The 19,506-nt window shown below is 39.6% G+C and overlaps 1 protein-coding gene across 1 annotated transcript in view; it reads right to left on the bottom strand.

Annotated features, from left to right (window-relative positions):
* Positions 1-19,506, bottom strand: part of helz (helicase with zinc finger) — a 34,866-nt gene that overhangs the window by 5,521 nt on the left and 9,839 nt on the right. Inside the window, exons 10-30 of the mRNA XM_086120128.1 lie at positions 19,224-19,365; positions 18,366-18,521; positions 18,018-18,288; positions 16,334-16,460; positions 16,022-16,234; positions 15,316-15,455; positions 14,427-14,606; positions 13,030-13,131; positions 12,192-12,370; positions 10,028-10,146; positions 9,071-9,216; positions 8,527-8,674; positions 6,774-6,957; positions 5,111-5,339; positions 4,313-4,589; positions 3,240-3,285; positions 2,203-2,390; positions 1,850-2,054; positions 1,693-1,763; positions 400-895; positions 68-323 (exon numbers count right to left, since the gene is read on the bottom strand). Coding sequence (XP_085976254.1) covers positions 68-323; positions 400-895; positions 1,693-1,763; positions 1,850-2,054; positions 2,203-2,390; positions 3,240-3,285; positions 4,313-4,589; positions 5,111-5,339; positions 6,774-6,957; positions 8,527-8,674; positions 9,071-9,216; positions 10,028-10,146; positions 12,192-12,370; positions 13,030-13,131; positions 14,427-14,606; positions 15,316-15,455; positions 16,022-16,234; positions 16,334-16,460; positions 18,018-18,288; positions 18,366-18,521; positions 19,224-19,365 — 3,875 coding nt within the window. The remainder of the gene's footprint in view (positions 1-67; positions 324-399; positions 896-1,692; positions 1,764-1,849; positions 2,055-2,202; positions 2,391-3,239; positions 3,286-4,312; positions 4,590-5,110; positions 5,340-6,773; positions 6,958-8,526; positions 8,675-9,070; positions 9,217-10,027; positions 10,147-12,191; positions 12,371-13,029; positions 13,132-14,426; positions 14,607-15,315; positions 15,456-16,021; positions 16,235-16,333; positions 16,461-18,017; positions 18,289-18,365; positions 18,522-19,223; positions 19,366-19,506) is intronic.

The raw sequence follows: 19,506 nt of genomic DNA, 5'->3' as shown, positions 1-19,506 counted from the left end.
TAAACCACAAAATTATTACATGATTTTAAAACACAGTTCTTTGTTTGATAGGAGTGGTTGGTCTAACCTGTTGAAAGGTGGACCAGTGGAAGCAGCCGAACCAGCTTCATCCTCCATGTTGGCACCAAGGCCCCAGTTAGCTGCACGGTGCAACTGATGTGAGAAGCGAGCCATGCCTGGCTGAGCAAGGTGGGGGATTTGCTGGGGCAAAGGGAAGGCGACTCCCCCTGGGAGGAAAGGGCCTGCTGCTTCATTCCACTGGCTGAGCCTGGCAGCCTGCTGCTGCTGGTTCAGGACCTCCAGAGCCAAGGGGCGCCGAAGATCTAAAAAGCCATGACACTGCTCTAAAATGACTGCCTTTGTGACTTCGCACATTCACATCCATTCAAGACAACTCACCAAGACCATCTGCGTGCACCGCCTCTTGTCCTTCCTCCCCAAAGCTGCTGACTCTATTGTTGTGCTGTGATAAATTAGGGTGGTGACCTCCCAGGTGGGGCACAGGAGTCCTAATGGAGCTCCCCATCTCTTCTACACTTCCAGATTCTGACACATCTAAAGTGGGAGACTGGGCAGCCCTATGTGGGGCAATACTGCCACCAAAAAAGGATGCACTGGGACCTCCACTAGGGAAAGCAGGGCTGACCTGACTCTGTTGGACCATTGCTGGGTGTTGAGGCTGGTTTACCCGATAAGGCAGCCTTGAGACTGGACATTGTTGAGGGAGGGCTCTTCCACCGACGGGATGCGTGGGGAAGGCGGGATTAGGTGGTGCCAGATGATAACTGAGTGCTCTCTGAGCAGCCGAGGGGTCTTTCCGGTGAAGCAGTGCATTTGGAAAACCGGCTAGCACATCGGCCTGTGATTCCAGACTTCGCCCAGTGTCAAAATCACCCTGGAAAAAGAATTATGCATTGAAAAACATGGAGGAAGACAAGTTAATTAACATTTGAATTATATATGTTTGTGTGTCAAAACATTGAATCTGATGGTGCTGTCATACAGTCAGTCAGTCACTATCCAAAGCAACATGTATTGTTAAAATTTAATTTCTCTCTCTTTTGGACTTGGGGTGGGGGGGAAACAAACAAAAAAACCCTCACAAAATTACAGACACAATTACAATACGGTTGGGGCGTTGTGTTAAACATAGAGCATAAAACTCAATAATAAGTAGTAAATGAAAGCTATTGTACAAGGTAGGTATTCAAAATACAGCTCTCCAGGCAAAGAAAACTAATCACATAAACTCATAGGTTTTCTACTAATACCGGTTAAAAATATCCATGCGAGATATTCATAGTAAAGTGAAAACAATAACATGTTTATTGAATTAAAATTTGGACACAAGTTCAGTAAATTTAACTTAAAAATAAGTGATTCGCTTTTTCAACCAAACCAAGGGTGTCCAAACACTTTCTTCCAAGTGCCACTTGGACATCTTATTTTTTTAACCACAATTAACCAATCCATCAATGTAGGTAAATATATGCAAAGCCATAATCTTATAGATTTTTTTTGGACTGAATATACCAAATAGTTAAAATAAAAATGATATTTCAGGATTCTGTGGTGTGTGTGTGTGTGTGTGTTTAGTTGAAAACAAGGTGAGAGATTGTGGAGCTGGGGGGTGAAACAAAACAAAACAAAAAAAGACAGGATTTGTTTGGAATATGTTTTTGTACAGGGTACCTGTTTATCCTTAATTTCTGCGTTTTTTCTCTCGGGTGTCTGCTCCGACTTCGGACATCCTTCAAGTTTTCCTAAAAAGTAGTCAACAACGATGGTGTTATTAGCATAATATCTTATCTCTGTGAAATTTTGTTATAAAAGGAAAATCAAAGCATGCCATTTCTGATGGCATCTGACTGTAGATCTGTGTCGGGGCTTGGTTGGCCCACTCCTAGGGGAGATGGATGTACCACTCCACTGCAGGGAATAGGGGAGCCTCGATTCTGGGCCTGCAAAAGGTTGAAGTTGTAGGCCATGGCTGCCTGGTGGCTCATGATGCGCGGGTCAACAGCAAAGCGATTCTGATAACTTGGCCAGGGCAACTTAAGAAGAAAAAATACAAACAATAACATCATTCCTTTCTGATCTCAACATGATGATCCAAGACGAGCTTTTTAGCTCTTTATCCAAAATTGGCTTGCACATATTTGTGAATATGGACTCATGTTTTTATCGAGGCAGAACACTTACGGGAAGTGGCATGGGCATGACCATGTTTCCGCCATATACTGCTGGAACGTAAAGGATGCTAGCGCCTGTGTGAGGGTCTATCCTTTGAACAGGACTTGGTGACTTGCCCAAGCCAGCTGGGGCGGCACCCACAGGCGGTGTAAATGCCTGGATTGGGTTTCCCATTAGAACGGCTGGGTTGGGCTGGACTGCAATGAGAGGAATTCAAAATACTGTTTACCCTGGGATTAAATCATTTTAAAAGATTTAACTGCATGTGTGTTACTGAGCCCACTTCAGAATGTTTCCCTTTAAAGGGTGGTTGTTAAGTAAAAGCAATTCATTCGATTTGTTTGTGTACTCAGTGGTTATTGAAGTTTTCGATTACACTGCATTTGTTTATTTTTGGCACCCCGTTGATGAAATAGGCTTTTAAATAACCGCCCAAAAAGGATTAAGTCCGTCACATCCTTCAATTTGTGCATGGCACAAGGAATTCATGGAGACAGGGACAGTGTTGGTTAAAAGGAGGAGTAGAAGACCAAGTAGAGAAAAAACTGCCACTATAAAATAGAAAATAAAAAACAAAAAAACTTCAGTGTCTTGTCCTCATTTTGTCATCGTTTTTGCATTAGTCTATACATTTATCTGTACTGTTTCTTGAAGAAAAAAAAAACGACACGCACATACATACACCTTGCTATAAATTACATTTTCAAAAATTTCACGCAAAATGTGAGAACCCTGTAGTTGACATTTACAGGTCACCGGGATCCGGCGGCACCATGGTTGGTAACTGGTTAGGTGGGATTGTCTCAAAAACTTTTCCTGTTATGAGTTGATTGACACATTACTTTTTAATGCAACCTGAAGACATGACAATGATGGTGAGACGTCATAATTTTACCTCAAGCATTCACAACAAGCCATGATGACAATGATGTCATTGACTTGGCAAACAGTACCATGTACCGGTACTTTATTTATTTAAAGAGGTGGGGGGTGTCACACTTCCGCAGAATACTTAAGAAAATGAGCAGAACACTCAAAACACTCACCATATCCTTCAGGTGGAAGGTGCTCTGTGTGGTTGGCATGTTTGCTCTGCAAGAAAGAATCATTCGAAAATCACATACAAGTCAAATGAGTGGCCATGTGTTGCCGCTCCAAAGGAAAACCATGGACTTTTAGAGTGGTCCTGCTGTAACACGTCACACTTGCAATTGTATGCCCATTTCATTATCAATGGGGAGGCGTCAATCGAAGTGTGTAATCGTAGAGCAACTAAATTAATCCGAATATTATTCAGTCATGCAGTACTCAATTTCAAATCTAAGTTGGACTCAGTTATATAACTACGTGACTATGGACCGACCACATGTCTAAATACTGTGTGCTAATAAACCTGCCTTGCAGCAATGAACCTCCATGCCAAACAGATTAGAAAGCTTAGCCTAAAAATATTGCACAAAAAGCTAGAATGACTGTTACAACAATATGCCACCCATGAATACTAAAATAATGGGATGACCTTTTAAACAAGCAACATGATGCATATGCTGAAATAACATTTACTGGAGACCTCACAGGATCAAATGTTTCATAGCTTAAGCTAAAGCCAGCTGATGCCGCAGCTCATTAGGCCCAGTGGGTGATGGCAGCAGGTTGGCAGCAGTGGTGATTTTGTTAACCTTTACCTTGAGGCAGACAGCGGGGACAGATGTAGGCACATTAAAAAAAAATATATATATAGAAACACCGCAGTTTCTAAAATTAATGACCAGAAAAGTCATTTCTTGTCAGGGGTTGGGAACATGTTACATGAAACAAGAAAGCAATTTAGCCACAATTTATTTCCACCATCCATCCATACGGGCTTGCGTAAAAGAGGGCATCAACCCGAAAAACATTGCCACAATGTGCTGCAAAACAAATGAATAATCTTTGACATATTTTTTTTTGTACGTCCCAATCTTGTCTGTGTACACATTGAATTAAAGGCGATAGCAAGATAATTGGATATGAAAGTCAGATGGATGATTATGCAAGTGTTATTGTATGTTGGTTTTATTGGCTTTACTCCAAACTACATGAAAAAACAAACAAAAACAAAACAAAAAACCCACATTACCTTAGGTGGCGATTGCTGCTGTTGCTGCTGTGCCTGCTTTGTGGATGTCGCCTGCACATGCTGAGGATGAGGATGATGGTGGGCATGTAGCACCTGTGAAGGCGGGTGCCCTTGCAGGGGCCTGAGGGCACGCGGGATAAACTCTGGAGCCAAAGGGTTGAGAACATAGGTCTTCTTTAGCTCCAGGGCCTCAAGTTGGGATTTTATTTGCTCAAAAGTGATGCCATGGAGGCTTGAATTTTCGTGGCAGATGGAAACAAAATGCTCCCAGAATTTTCTAAAAATGAACAGAGAGGAGACAGCATTTAAGTAAGCATCTTCTTCAGAAACTCCTATTTAGAGTATCACGACTGCCTGTGTCTGCATTCCTTGGGATTCGATTTGGTGCAGTAATTTCTTTGGTTCTTTAGTTTTGTTTTTTGTGTGTCCCTTGTCAAATGCTTTGATATTTTATCTTGTAACGAACAGCCACATGTCAACAAAGAAAATACAATGCAGGATTTCCTCACTAGTGTCATTTAATTGTTTGATGGTGGGTTACGCCATGTTAGGTTTTATGTCACATCATTTAAGTAGCTGACAGTTATTGCTATGCCACCTCTACACTCGGCAGTGGAAATGCAAGACAGATCAGATTTTAGGCTCTCAAAATATATGGATACTGTATGGATTGGTCGGAACTATACAAGCTAAAAATCAGCTCAAAATCGGTTGGAATTTTTAAAATGACATGATAAGAAAATAGATTCACTCCACTTTCACAAACTCTCCAGTGGTATGAAAGACAGCCTGTCGTACCTGCACCGTCCAACAGAGCACAGTGCTATTGGGTCTCCCACAACCGCAACCAGCGACTGAGCTCTGGTGATGGCTGTGTTGAGCAGCTTGTAGTTGGACAAAAATCCATAGTCCAGATCCTCAGTGGAGTCCTCCACAAGCTGCTCTTTCCTCTTGATGGCCGTTTGTTTTCGCTTGCAGGTATGCCTCGTCCGCACTGTGCTTAGGAACAGCACCCGGAACTGTTTACCTAGAAACATGTCTTGGTTGAGTGCCTGAGAGTGCTCATTCAAAACTGACATTCTATTTAAAACAAAATACACACAAAAAAACTCCTAACTTCTTAAGAAATAATTACAATTGATTGTCGCTAAAAATTAATACCATATTCATTTAAATAGATAGTTCAAATATCATGAATTTTTTCACAAAACGATATCACAAACATCATTCAACCCTACTGAAATCTATAATTTAAAAAAAGATACAGTATACCCCAACAATTACCCACAACTATGCTTTTTCTCGGGAAAAGACACCTGCATCGCAGCATTCGGGTCGAAGAGGCCAAGTCAGAGGAACTGGGAAATACACGAGTCACAATGTGTCCAACCTCGTATTGACTATTAAAATTATTATTTTACAGTATTTCTAAAAACGATCATAATTATTTGAATAAAAAGCTTATATTTTTATTTTTTCATTCTGCAGTATAGTATTGTAGTGTATAATACTTGTATAAAAAAAATTAAGCTGACTACTTCACGGTTTTCGTCTATCATGGGTTCGTTCTTTTTACAAGGTAACCCCCGCAATAAATGAGTTTTCATTGTAAATGGCTCTGGAGGTTGCTAATAGATCACAAAAACAAAAAACTGTGCTTGTTCAAATTCAAATTCTGGCATGAATCAGAGTGCCGTTTCAGTGTACGCGTCTCTGTGTCTTTTATGTGCAATTAATGAGGGGGTTAATGACCTTTTTGAGAAGACTAAATTAGCGATTGAACATAATTTTGGGGTGATGTTGCATTGATGTGAATATGCAACGAGATACGACAGCTGCGCGTGAACGAAGCTCGTAATGAGGACGACTGGCACCCATCAAACATGAAGAAAGCGGAGTAAACAAGATGGCATTTTAAAATACTTATTTCCTGAAAAGTTGTCATTTTGGGGGCAAAGGAATTCCGCCCGAAAACAACCATGAATAAAATATGAGTAAAAATGCATTTTCGAGCAAAATGTATGACTAAGCGTCTCACTAAAAAGTGCTCAACATTGCCCTTATAGTTAGTCTGTTTTTGACATGTTGAAAGTGTTCATGTACATTACAGTCTGAAAATATTACTGCTAAAAATATTTTTTTAAATCCATATAGAAATATGTCATCATTTCTTAAAAAACAGGATATGTTCCTGGTTATTTAATTGACAAAAATTCACAGAGAACGTGAACTCTAGCTTGCTTCCAGTAGAGCAGGGTGCCAGAGGCGTTGAACTTTTACAGCCCTTTTACCACTTTTTTGGATAATTTCCAGGAGGCCTTCAAAAAATTGAAACTCACTTCAATGCTAAATTTGATCAAGGTCTGAGCACTTAACAGTAGCTGTCATCAGTACACCAGTTCGGTACATATAAACATCTTACAAACAAAACGATAGTGACCTGGTAAAGGTTTTTTCTCACCTTGGACATTGAGCACTCTTTCCACGCTGACTTCATGCATTCTCTTCTTTCGGAGTTCGGCCCGAATGCGAAAAACCTGGTCGGAATATGGCGACACCACTCCAATGCTGCCCTCATCCAGCTTTCCCCAAGCGACTGGCCACTTCTTGCGTAACTCCTCAACACGCTCCACAATCTCAAAAACCTGTAAAACAAAACATTTAAAAAACAAACAAAAATATAAAATAAATACTTTGCAAAATCCCTTTTTTAAATAGGGTACTGGTCCAGACCATTTTGTCAAAACTCCACACAGTTAAATTAAGAATTAGCCCCCCAACAAAGAATCTGCCCAAACTTTTGTCACAACAATAATGAAATGAAAGCTCAGGCGGTTGGAGGGGAATGTTCAACATCAAAAGAGTATTTAAATGATCATCAACTCATGAAATATTTAACTGGCATGATGAAAAGTGCATCTCTTGCAAAGGCTCTGAAAGGTCAAAGTGTTTCGACCATAACAATACCGACAAAATAGTTGGTAACGCTCTATTCAAAAAAAAATCAAAAACACAAAAACACTGGTCATAGAAATAAACAGAATTAGACAATTATAATAATAAAAATGCAATGAAAATCTGACATTGCTCTTAAAATTGTGGCTCAACAAAATTAGTTTAAAAACAAAACTCATGAAACAGGCCTGGACAAAAATGTAGACAAAGCAAAGGAGAGAGTTCTGTCAGGAGATTAAAAAGACAATTCCGGACAAGCATGCTGAACGTTAAGGCTTGAAGACTATCTCCAAGCGGCTTTATGATCCTGTGACAACAGTTGGAAATATTCAGCATCTACGGAAAGCTGGTGCAAATTTGCGGTACTCAGTGGTAGCCTCTCTTTTATCGTTTGAAGTTATTTAGGTTAAGTGAACGTCATGGGTAATGTCAGTTCATTAGCTTGTTGTATGTAAAATCAAATATTAAAAGTGGATTAAGGCAGATGTAGGAATTATAACAAGTAGGGTATTTTTTTCCTCTATTTTGTTGGATGATGGGATGAAGTGTGTGAATTATTTCTCTTTGTTATTGATAATTTCTCAAGTTATTCTGAGCTGCAGTGATGGAATGGGAGTGTAAAATCATCCACACTGTGAGCTCTAAGGATGAAATAAACTTTACACCATAACTGCACGACGACTCCCCTCCATTCTATGTTGTTCAAACGTTGCTTTTATTTTGTTTATTTTGCTTTACGTGTCATGTTTGTTTCATACTTTAAGTGTTCCTCATCCATTGCTCATATTTTGGGCATGCGTTTGTTTGTATGCTCATTGCACAGAAATAAAGCCACAACAACTACCCCAAAAAATGTTTTGGTTCTTGGCTTATTTTGGAGTATTGAACATTGATTGCACTGTTACCACTTTATCTGTGTGTAATGCACAATCCTTAGTAGATCAGAAAGTTTTTGCTATTGGGTGGAAACCTCGTATGTCTATTTGTAACTAAAACTGACAAACACCTTTTTTTGAGGTTTCGTCGACTCAATGTATCCTGAATTGGAGTGTCTAAAATGTGACTAAATAAGCATTTTTGCCCAAAAGACTAAGACCAAATCTAAAATGGCTGCCCTAAAACATAGAGACCTGCGGCTATTTATACGAGGCGGCCAATGTGTGGACAAATATGTTTTTATGGCAAAATGTAGCTGTCGTGACTTTTAATCAGGTTGCATTTTGTAGTCCAGAAATTATAGCGAATATATTCTTCAATACCTCAGCATTGTTGTAGTAGGCAGTGCTGTTCTTCTCCTGGACATCTTCTCCTCGTGCAGTGAAGAAGGTTAGAGGATAGAAGTCTTTGTGGCAGGGCTGCTTTCCACTTGCCATCAACTTGCCATCATAAAACAACTCTGACGTGTAGCTGTAGTATGAACACAATAGGAAGGAATAAGACAAAAAGAATAACAAACTTAAGTCAGTTGAAATACATTTTTTATTCGTTTCCCTGGTTTTCAGCCAACCACAAGTTCATAATTTGAAATTTGCACACATATGGGTATACCAAAAACAAAAGACCTTGCCTTAGAACTGAATATGTCAACTTGCAACTTTGTGTTCTTTTTTATTTGATGTTTCACAGGTCAAACTGTAGCTTTTTGACAGCATCTGAAATACGACAACTCAGTGAGCATTGCCCTAATCATGAAACGAAGCACTCTTAACACCCAAGTCGGTCTGCTTTTCTCCAACTCCTCCATTTAGCCTTTCATCTCTCCAACACCGCCACAACGCCAGTGCATCAAGGGCTCACACCTACTTTATGATAGCTTCATGGGAGCGGTAGTTCTCGCACAGAAGGATGCGGCATGGGAATTCTGAAGGGTAGTGCTCATACAGTCGGTCCAACAAGGACACATGTAGGTTTCGCTCCCGGGCAAACTCGCTGTACACAAATGGACTGAGCTGTAAATTGAAAAGGAAAGACAATTAGAGAGGACTAGTCACTTTAACTATCCATGCAAAGTTACCTTGGAGAGACAAATAGTTTTAGTAGTTTACAGTGGCGCTCATGAGTTTCTGAAATCATTGGCAGTTTTGGGAAAACCATGAATGCCGATGAAACGCGGACCAATATAATATTTTCTTTTGGAACCTTTTTGGTGTAATTACTGTGCTATTCTGAAATGTCACCTAATTAAATTTAAATCTTAAGAAAAAATACATTTCTTGCCTGATCACTCATGTCTTCCTTAAAGAATAACATCATACAAATTCCCCCACGGTGTGTAAACCTACGAGCACAACTGTATAGCATGTAGAGAAAGTTACCGGTACACTGAAAAATTACATCAGATTAGTGACAATCGGAAACAAGTGGTCTCAAAGAGAGTGTGTAATTCAAATGAATAACTGTGGAATTTTGCTAAACTTTCATGCATGCTGCTGGTAATCCTCTGCAGTGCAAAGAAAGCAGGAGATGATGAAATAAGGTTTTATATACATCAACATGTGGACTTGTGGAGCTCAACTGCCACGTTAGTTCATAGTAGCTGTGCTGAGCTGCTGGGATAGCTCAATCGGGGCTGTTATCTTCCGATTTCAAACAAATATCAAGTCTAATACCTGCAGCAAGCTGTGTCGCTCTCCCTCAAAGGGATTTTAATTTAACTAAGGACACCAGACAGTGCGATGACATCTCAGCATGTAAACAAAACTCAGATGGAATACAAATACAAAACCAATATCCTGCTGCAGACACTATTTTGGGACTGACCTGCATATGGTCTCCAGCCAAGACAATGCGGGTGGTACTGCTCGCTAAAGCAAAAGGCATGATCGTCTCACACTCCATGGCCTGGGCAGCTTCATCCAACAAGATATGAGTGAACAGGCCTGAATTGAATGGACAAACAGCATATTTGATAAATAATGACTATTAAAACAGATACGAAATACAATAGAGTACAAATCTATTCTGAAAAATCTAATGTTCTTCTATCTTATCGCAGAATACTGTTTTGAAATTCCGCGATAGGTTGAATCCGCATGAACCGTACCACAAAGTAGCGAGGGAAGACTGTGCATTCAAAATTTGGACGTGCATGATGACTGCCTCGTGTCCATTATGACCAGCGTGGTATAAATTTTCTTAAGCTGTCACATTTGGCAGCAGTTAAAAGCAACAGGAAAAAACAAAACAAAACAGAAAAAGAACTGAAGCAGCAGCCTCGTAAAACTTAAAAAAAAAACTACAGAATTTCCTTAAACTGAGGTTTTCACCAAATTTAAATGATTACAGTATAAAGCTAACGGGGTTTAAAATTTAGGTCTGATTTTATATATAGTATATATGTTTACATCACTATCAAACACTTACAAGAAAGATGATTTTCATTTCATCCACTATTTTTAATTTAATTTTAATAACAGTTTATTCCTTAAAGATCCTGTCTCAAAATCAGAGGTTAGATCTGTAGCTGATTTTATTTTTGTCAGCGGGAGAATGATGGGAGACTGGATTGGGCATCAGGAACCAGGATGAGAAGGAAAGGCCACAATGATCAGCACTTTGGGAAAGATAACTACAATATTAAATTATACACGACTAGTCCTTCACTTTACACATGCAAGCCCTTGCACGCTTTCAAGTCTCTTTCATTTTAGTGCAGTATATGTGACAGATGAAATCCAACCATTTTAAAACGAACACACTTAAATATTGTTAGTCCATGTTTTAAGAGCCTTAATTCTACGGATAAATGATCAAAATTTAAGTTTTTATTTCATTATCTGGACAATCAGCAATGGATACTTTATCCAAATGCTAAAATCCCACTTAAGAGGCCATAAATTAACATGTTTAGTAACATAAAACAGCCTAAACATCTTTCTGGGGTATCCAAGCATAGCTGTGACAATTTGTGAAAGCAACTTGCTAGATGTCTTAGCAGCCATTGCCCCTGTTCCTGACTGTTTACATCGCTATCAAACACTAGGCGAGCCCAAGAGATGGAATGTGGGGAGTAGGCTAATGATGTAAAATATATTAAAACTGGCAGATGGCATTCCCATGCAACAAAGCGCCCTCTCCACTAACATTAAGTGGCAGTCATTTGCCTGCTCTGACAAAGTGGTTCGTTTACCTTATCTTTTTAGGTGACATAAATGAGTTTCCTCCCACATGCCCAAAACATGCATGGCAGGCTGATTGAACACTGTAAATTATCCCTAGGTGTGAGTGTGAGCGCAGATGGTTATTCGTCTCTGTGTAGCATAAAGGCATACATTGCAACTGTTTCGGACACTATTGGAAAGAGAAGCAGGACATTAAAAAAAAAAGTCATTTGTTGTAAATAATCGTTTACACAGAGACAGGTGGGAAGTGAATGTAAAGCAGCATATGAGGTTCTGTTGCAGATTATTTTAATGTTTAATTGATGACTATTGTTGGAATATGAGTTCTCATTTTCTTACATTAGCATTTTCCTGATATCAAAATGAACAAGTTGAGGGTTTCATCATGAATATTTGGGACCGAATGCTGTTGCAAATAAATACATGTATTTTTTTTTTTAAATGTTTCTAATTTCCTATAGACTTCACAAGATAGCAGCAAAGTGATTCTACTTCAAAATACTTCCTTGGCACCAAGATAGCACTTAAGCAAGAGTGTTATGAGACAGGTCTTCAGCATGACCACAGCAAAAATAAATGTTACCCCCCACCCAAAATAAATGAAGAAAAAAAAACCCTGGAGATTCACAACTTCATAATTAACAGCTGCCAATTTTGGAGTATGGAGTAACAATCGCAACATAAAACGTGGTGGTCCCCAATGTACGCTTTAAGTGAGCTTTATTCCGCCACGGTATGTGTTTGTGACGGGCCTTTCTTGGAATTGGATTTGACTGATATACACGAGATGAAATGTGTCTCACCGGGCTCCAAGTCAAGTTGACAGAGGTACTGGGAAGTGCTGAGGGTGACCACAACCACACGATGCCTGAGGATGTCATCCCTTGTGGGCATTTTAAAAGTGACCTGTGTGTTGGCGATGAGACAGTACTGCTGGACCACTGGGTGGACAGTCTTCACCCAGCGGTTCCGAAAGTATACCCTGGAAAGAGAGAAAATAAGAATAAATGTACCAAAGCAACATTTGGTTACTTGAGGATCTCCGTTTATTTATTTTAATATCAAGTCTTTAGGTTAAGAGGTCTTGTGATCAGAATTCCCAGCCACCTTTCTTGCCCTTCATTTCAACCCCATTTCATCAACCTTTTTTACTCAGAGATCCCCAAGTTAGAGATTATCATTAAAAAAAAGGTGAATTTGCCTTTTTCCATTCTTTTGTAATTAAAAATAGAAAAGAAAAGTAGTTTGCACAAAATGTTGCATATTCTCCCAGTGGAGTCACAAACTCTACTTATCTCATATAAAAAGAAAAAATGGGCATTGATGTCATCTCCTGATGGTGGGTGCACCAGTAAAGTTTCCAAGTTTGACATTTACAGTGAAGTAGCAACAGATATTCCCCCATCCATCACCCGTTGAAAAGGTGTAATTGACAAGTATACTCATCAATGGTGGTGAATGAGTTAAATGTATTTAAATCTGATAGCATTGGCATAAATGAATCTAGCGTTACAAAAATTTAGGGACAAATAAAACCATCTTATTTTAAGATGCAAGTATTCAAAGTACATGCATAAGAAATAAATAGCATGTGCAAAGCCAAATGAATATTGAATTGGACTTCAGCCATCATGCCTTTACCTGAGAGGTCTGGCATGTGGATTGCCTGCTTCAACATAAGGATGAAGGTAGTCCTTAATGTAAAGGTCAGCTGCACTGTTGGAGTGGGTGCAGATCAGAACCCTATAGAGACAAAAGACAAGCCAGAGAGAAATTATACACTGGACTTGCTGCAAATATTGTGATCCAATTATTTCCTGGGAGAACCATTGACTGATTGACGACAAAAAAAAAAAAAAAAACGAAAAAAAAAACATCAAAAAAAGCATTAACCAGCTCAAAGATGAACCAAAGTGTAAAGCCTTGATTACCATTTTGTTAAGCTACCCAAGCAATATTAAGGGCGCTCTGCAATGCAACATCTATTTTATTTCTCACCGAAATGCAACATTATCTATATGTAATTCAATTATCACTCCAAAAACACAAGTATTCAATTCCCATACAGCTTTTAAAATGTCAACCTACATGAAAGCTGAACAAAAATGTATCTGTCCTGTACATCAACTACTAAGAGTAACGTGAGTGTATGTCACTAAACGAAAATGGTCCCCTCTGTTTGTCTTGGCTTTTAAAACATCTATAATTCACACTTAATATTGAATATTGCATCCATTCAGAGTAAAACAAAAAAATATATATTAAATTTGCTGCCAGTTTGTCCCGAAGATCTTTTTCTTTTCGCTTTCATGTTACATAGAGTCAGCCTTCTGGCACTTAACAAAACATTGAACAAAGTAGTTCATTCATGTTTGGGAGAGAACTGAGAAACGTTGTGCAATGGCCTCATGTTACGTGGCATCCACCCATCCATTATTAACCTTACGAGGGTCATGGCGTGCTGGAGCCTATATTACCTGTCTTCGGGCAAAACATATTTGAATTTAAATTCCACATTAAAAAATGGGATATATACTGTGATAGTAATAAATAAGAGGCTGAGACCACTGATTTGTGATCATCTTTAATTATCCAGGAAACGATGATACCGGTATGTATGTCTATGGTTCATTATTTCTTCAAAAGGATGTCTATATTTAATATAAACAGCGGCGCAAGGAACAAGAAAGGTTCGAATGAAGAAATGAGATTTGGCAGTGGATGCCAATTCCCACTATATTTAGCAGCAATCGTAGATAGCCTAAGGTTTGTCACATTCCATCATTAATGTAGGGCTGTCACGATCAAATCATTTTTGAATCAATTATCCTAAAGATTCTTCCTTCAAATAATGTAGTTGCGCCGTTTCTCATAACTGTTGACACCGACGTCAACAACACAACGTAATCCCAATATCAAGGTCAATTGCTCATGGGGGGGGGGGGGGGGGCGCTTTACAGTAAATAAATTGATGGCGAATGCTTCTTGGGAAAATTTTTGGTTTGGGACTGCAAAAATGCTGACAAAATAAAACATACCTGCTCGTTTCCTGCCGTAGGATGTGCTTGACAGCTTGTGCCAGGGTGAAAGTCTTGCCAGTGCCATAGGGTCCAATTATGAGGACTGGAGGCAAGGCAATAGAGAGGGGGGTGGTGATGGCTAGAATGGCCTCTTTCTGCTTGGCATTCAGACGAGGGTCCAGCTGTTCATCCCACTGCCTGAAAGTGAAAGGAAGATGGGCCCAGTAATTATTAGATAAGGGATTTATAGAAATAGAACCCACTAAAGAGAGGCATTTTTGACCGAACAATATTAAATATTGCATATTAACTGGAGATGGCTTTGGCATGAGAAACAACCTTGACTGGATGATCTAATTACTTTTGGTGGGACATAAGAGAATTTCCGAACAACACGTGATCCTAAAATTTGCAAGGTGTGCGTGCGTGTGTGTGTGTGGAGTTCTTTGTGCACATTTCACTGTAAAAAAAAGATGGTCAAAATGATAAGAATCTTTGCATAGATAAGAGTGGGGGGACAACTAAATGACTGAAAATGAGGCATATTTATCCATTTACATTCTATAAGTTCCCCGCGCTTCTTTTTAACTCATTCACTCCCAAAGACGTTTTTAAACGTCTTTTCAGACTTGGTCCAGAATTGGCTGGTACTGAATGAGTTAATAAGTCAAATGATGTTAGGGCATTTTTGTGTAGAATGTATTGTCACACACTTCTGCTCTTTGGATTCACCTGTCATAAGGATGATTGATCATCTCATAAACTGGCGTTGCAGGCCCTCCGTGATGAGAGCAAGATGTGTTACCCTTATAAGTTGTGTATAACTACTGTTCCAACAGAAAGACTAGGTTTGTTGGAGGAAGTGAGGAATGGAGCAACGTTAAAGTGTGTGTTCGGTGTGAATTACCTGTTGGGGCTCCAGGGGATGGTTGGGACAAGGCTAACATCAGGAAAAAGAATGCTATTGTCTTTACTATCTTTGATGCGATCCAGGGCGTAATGCATCTCACACAGTGGTAGCCTGTTCAGCTGGAATTGGAGTTCCACCTGATAGAGAAGCAACATCACTGTTTGACTAAACAGACAATATAATCAACAGCTTTAACCCGCATAACACCAAAACACTGTTAAATGTGGGCTCTGAGCAGAAAAAAAGAGGCAAAAGGTAACCAAAAACAAAAAGGACAACGATCATTAGTGATGTCTGCGGTAGGGCTGCACAATTAAAACAATTTTAATCATGACCACGATTGTGGCTGCCACGATTACATTAACCTGATTGTTGGCGGCACTTAAATTAAAAATGCAGGCTCCGCTCCATATCTAAGTACTTTCTCAACCACCGGTCAGCTAACCACCAGGGGACAAATGCATGGTTATCGCCTCATAAAGCTGCCTAAAGTAGTGAGTGCAGCCTCCAGTGAGATCCTAAACTTCATGTCAGACAGTGAGAAGTTTTAAAGTATGGTACAATTAATGCTTTCAACTGTCTGTCACAATACCGGTGTAAAAGGTTTGGAAGTGATTCATCTTGATCTCATGTTATGCAACACAAAACAATGGCATTTGAAGAGGAGTGGGTCGACTTTTTAGATACATTGTGAAGCACAAACCTGGATTTTTCTGTCAGGCAGTAGTCCAAGTTCATCACAGCAGTCTTTGCAGATCCTGAGGAAGATGTATTCCTTGGTCTTTTCTTCGATAACAGCTTCGTAGACGCGCTCTTTGACCCCCGGAGGAGGCTGGCTATTGAAGCCCTCCAAGCCCAAAGGGAGGAAGAGAACTGAGTTCACCTTGGTCATCACTAGTCGTCCTGCCAGTGTGTCCTAGAGGTGATAGAAACACTGCTGCATTGAACTGACTAAGAGAGAAAGCAACTGAATGCCAGTAGTAAGCCTACAATGTGAAATCCATTCCCTCAATACCTCAGACAGTGTTTTCGTGAGTTTAAAACGTGCAAAGAGTTGTCCATTCTGGGCATACTTGGCTCCAACTGAAATGCCAGTCAGCATGAAGCTGGATACCAGCTGCAGGTTTACTTTGATGTTAAACCTTGGGAGACAAAAAAAAAAAAAAAAAATCTAAATTAGAATACCAACTGACATTTAAAAAACGGTGGACCCTCAGAACTGGAACGATCCAGGATGTTGGTCATCCTTAAATCTGATGAAATTGCAAATGCAAATTCTAAGCTAAAACAATACAATTAAATTAGAATAATTATTCCCGGGAGTTGAAACGTTGAAAATTATTTAGTCTCATCCAATTTATTGTTTGTATTTCTTGATTTTTTTCAACTTCTGAAACAAAGTTTGTGTAATTAACGACCATTATAAATGCAATGACATTTTTATTCTAGATTTCCATCCTCCTGAGTACCAATTGTTCAAAATGGTCCTCTGAGGGGGATATTTGTAAAGCAGAATATTTCCCACCCACTGTATGCAAATGAATTAATCCATTTTATGTCCTACAGAGAAAATGGAGGGCTTTTTCAATTACCGGTACACCAAATATGATGGTGTGCAGCTTTGATACCTTTGATTATACCAAAGAGGAAAATGTGCAGGCACATTTTATTGGAAGCTGAACACTAAAAATACTTTTTACTTTACTTGAAATGCTGTTGGCACATCTTCTACAAGTCGCTTAAAATAATTCATACCTTTTAATGACTGTTCTTCAATGTATTTGAGCCTCGTATTTAAGAGTTTAAAAAAATGTCCTCTGTCATGAACATTTGTAGTTAATTTAAAAAGTAATCTGCTGATGAAATTAATCACTACTGAAAAGCATCAGAGATGTACTTGCACTTTAGAAATGCACCTGGTGTCTTAAGACTTGAAGCGATTGGATAACAGAGAAAATAAAGCAGGTCTGCTCATTCTAGGCTTAAAAAAAATTAAAATAAATAACAGTGTCCTCTGAGACATATGTGTCAAACTTTGGTCCTGGAGGGCCACCGTCCTGCATGTTTTCCATCTCTGCCTGTTGCAACACACCTGATTCAAATGATCAGCAAGCTCTGCAGAAGCCCGGTATTCTGTTAATTTGAATTAGGTGTGTTGCAATATGGAGAGATGGAAAATGACATCGGTCATTCAGGACTGGATTTTGACACCTACCCTCTGAGATTTGACCTCAGGCATGTCAATAGACCTTATTCGAAGTCGCCTTGTGTGTGAGACAAATATCAGGTTCACAATGAAGAGCAAGACTGACACCTTGTGGTGGCTTGAAAACATACAGTTTTGGTATTCAGTCTGACATCAAAATGGAAAATTCACAATAATTTTAGCATGTATGTCAGAAATGGCAAAGGGAAGAGTAGTTTTACAATTATCCCATCTGCCAGCATATATTTCACAATACACAACTCTTCATCTTGTTGAGCCTGTATTTACTGTGACTTAAGACAGATGGTGAAATATCTACAAGAAAGCTCATAGTAAATGAAAACTACTCAAATACAGCCTCAATGAAAGGCAGACAAAAAAACCCCCTGCCTTCTTTACTGTTGTAGATTGTGCTATTATTTATTTAGACCCACTTCCCGAATTATAGGAAAGCCCTTCCCCCCCTGCAACCAGGAAAAAACAAATGACTCACTTGCTCACTTCTTTAAATTGTGCAATCTCCTCTATGTAGAGAAGGTCATGGAGCCGGGCCTGGTAGTTTTCTCTGGTCAGAGTCTTGTCCAGAACTGACTGAGTAAAGAGCTGGTCCGCCGACAGTGGGATTTGATAGCGGGATAAAAGACTGCGCTCCAGATCACACATGGTTTCATTAGGTGTGAATCCAACTATAGTCTTACAGGAAGAGTCCCAACGTTTTGCGGTCATCAAGAGCTGCTGTCTGGCTGCCATCAAATGTTCTATATCTAGAAAACAGCAATAAGTTAAATTCAACTGGTTGTAGTTTCTTTTTACCACAATGTGTACAGAGAACTTGGCATACCTTCAATAGAGGCAGCATCCACCATGATTCGCTGCATCAGCACTGGTTCGGAGCCAAAGTCAAAAACGATGGTCTGTCTGAAGGTGCCAAAGATCTCTGTGGTGAATTCCACAGTGACCTTGTAGACACAGTGGTCTATGCCATTGTCTGCTGCCACTGTCCGTAGAGCACAAATGACAAGGAATGCAAAGAACTGAATTTACTGATGAACCGTTTCACATAATGTGACAGGTTGCCTTGTATGGCATTTATATATAACATATGAAGATTAAAAACAAAAGCAAGTACACTTGCATCATATAAGAGATCAGTCAAGGACTGTAACTGGGGATAGGCGAGTACTAATCCCAGGTATGGTTATCAGGCAAACACTGGCCATAGGCTGCGGTCTGACTAAATACGAGCTGACCTGGTGGCGCATTATCATGTATAGTGAATGCAGTTGTGTGCTGGGCAGCGTGGATGAAGCATGTGAAGCCAAAATTTGGCTTTTTCGCCCATTTCACCGGGTTTTGCAAATGCAAACTTTTGGTGGCATCGCGTCGCATTGAATCCATAAGGTTCAATACGACACCGCTCCGTCGGTTTATGTAGCCTACTATTTTGTGGCCGAGTTGCTGTCATTGCCAAACAGTTCCACGATCTTATAATATATAGTCCGTTCGCCTGTCGAACATTTAAAATTGAGGGAATTTCACAACTGAGCTTGTTGCACAAGGTGGCATCTGATCACAACTCAAGAGAGCGACCCATTCTTTCACAAATGTTTGTCGGACTCGACTTTATACGTCTGTGGCCTTGAAGTGATTGGAACACCTATATTCTCGACTATTGGGCATCATACACCAAACAACATACCTGCTGTTTCTTTTCGTGGAGTCCACTCTTGAGAGCCAGTGGACACAGTTTGTATCTGCTCCCCAGCAGAGACTCCTGTGATGGAAAAGTGTGGTCTGTGGGCATCGTAGAGCAGGGCAATGCGATATAGTTTTCTAGGAGGCTGCTCAAAGACACACAGACAGATGACAGAAAAATGTTGGTTTAGAACAGAAAATACATTGCATTTTTTTAAACATTGTTGCTTTTATTTTGTTTATTTACCTTGCTTAAGTGTCATGTTTGTTTCATACTTTTAAGTGTT

This window comes from Hippocampus guttulatus, chromosome 9 (genome assembly GCF_054856545.1).
Source record: "Hippocampus guttulatus isolate MCC_2025c chromosome 9, RoL_Hgut_1.0, whole genome shotgun sequence".
Taxonomy (NCBI): Eukaryota; Metazoa; Chordata; class Actinopteri; order Syngnathiformes; family Syngnathidae; genus Hippocampus; species Hippocampus guttulatus.
The sequence above is the reverse complement of the archived record's forward strand: the minus strand, read 5'-3'. Positions and strand labels throughout refer to the sequence as shown.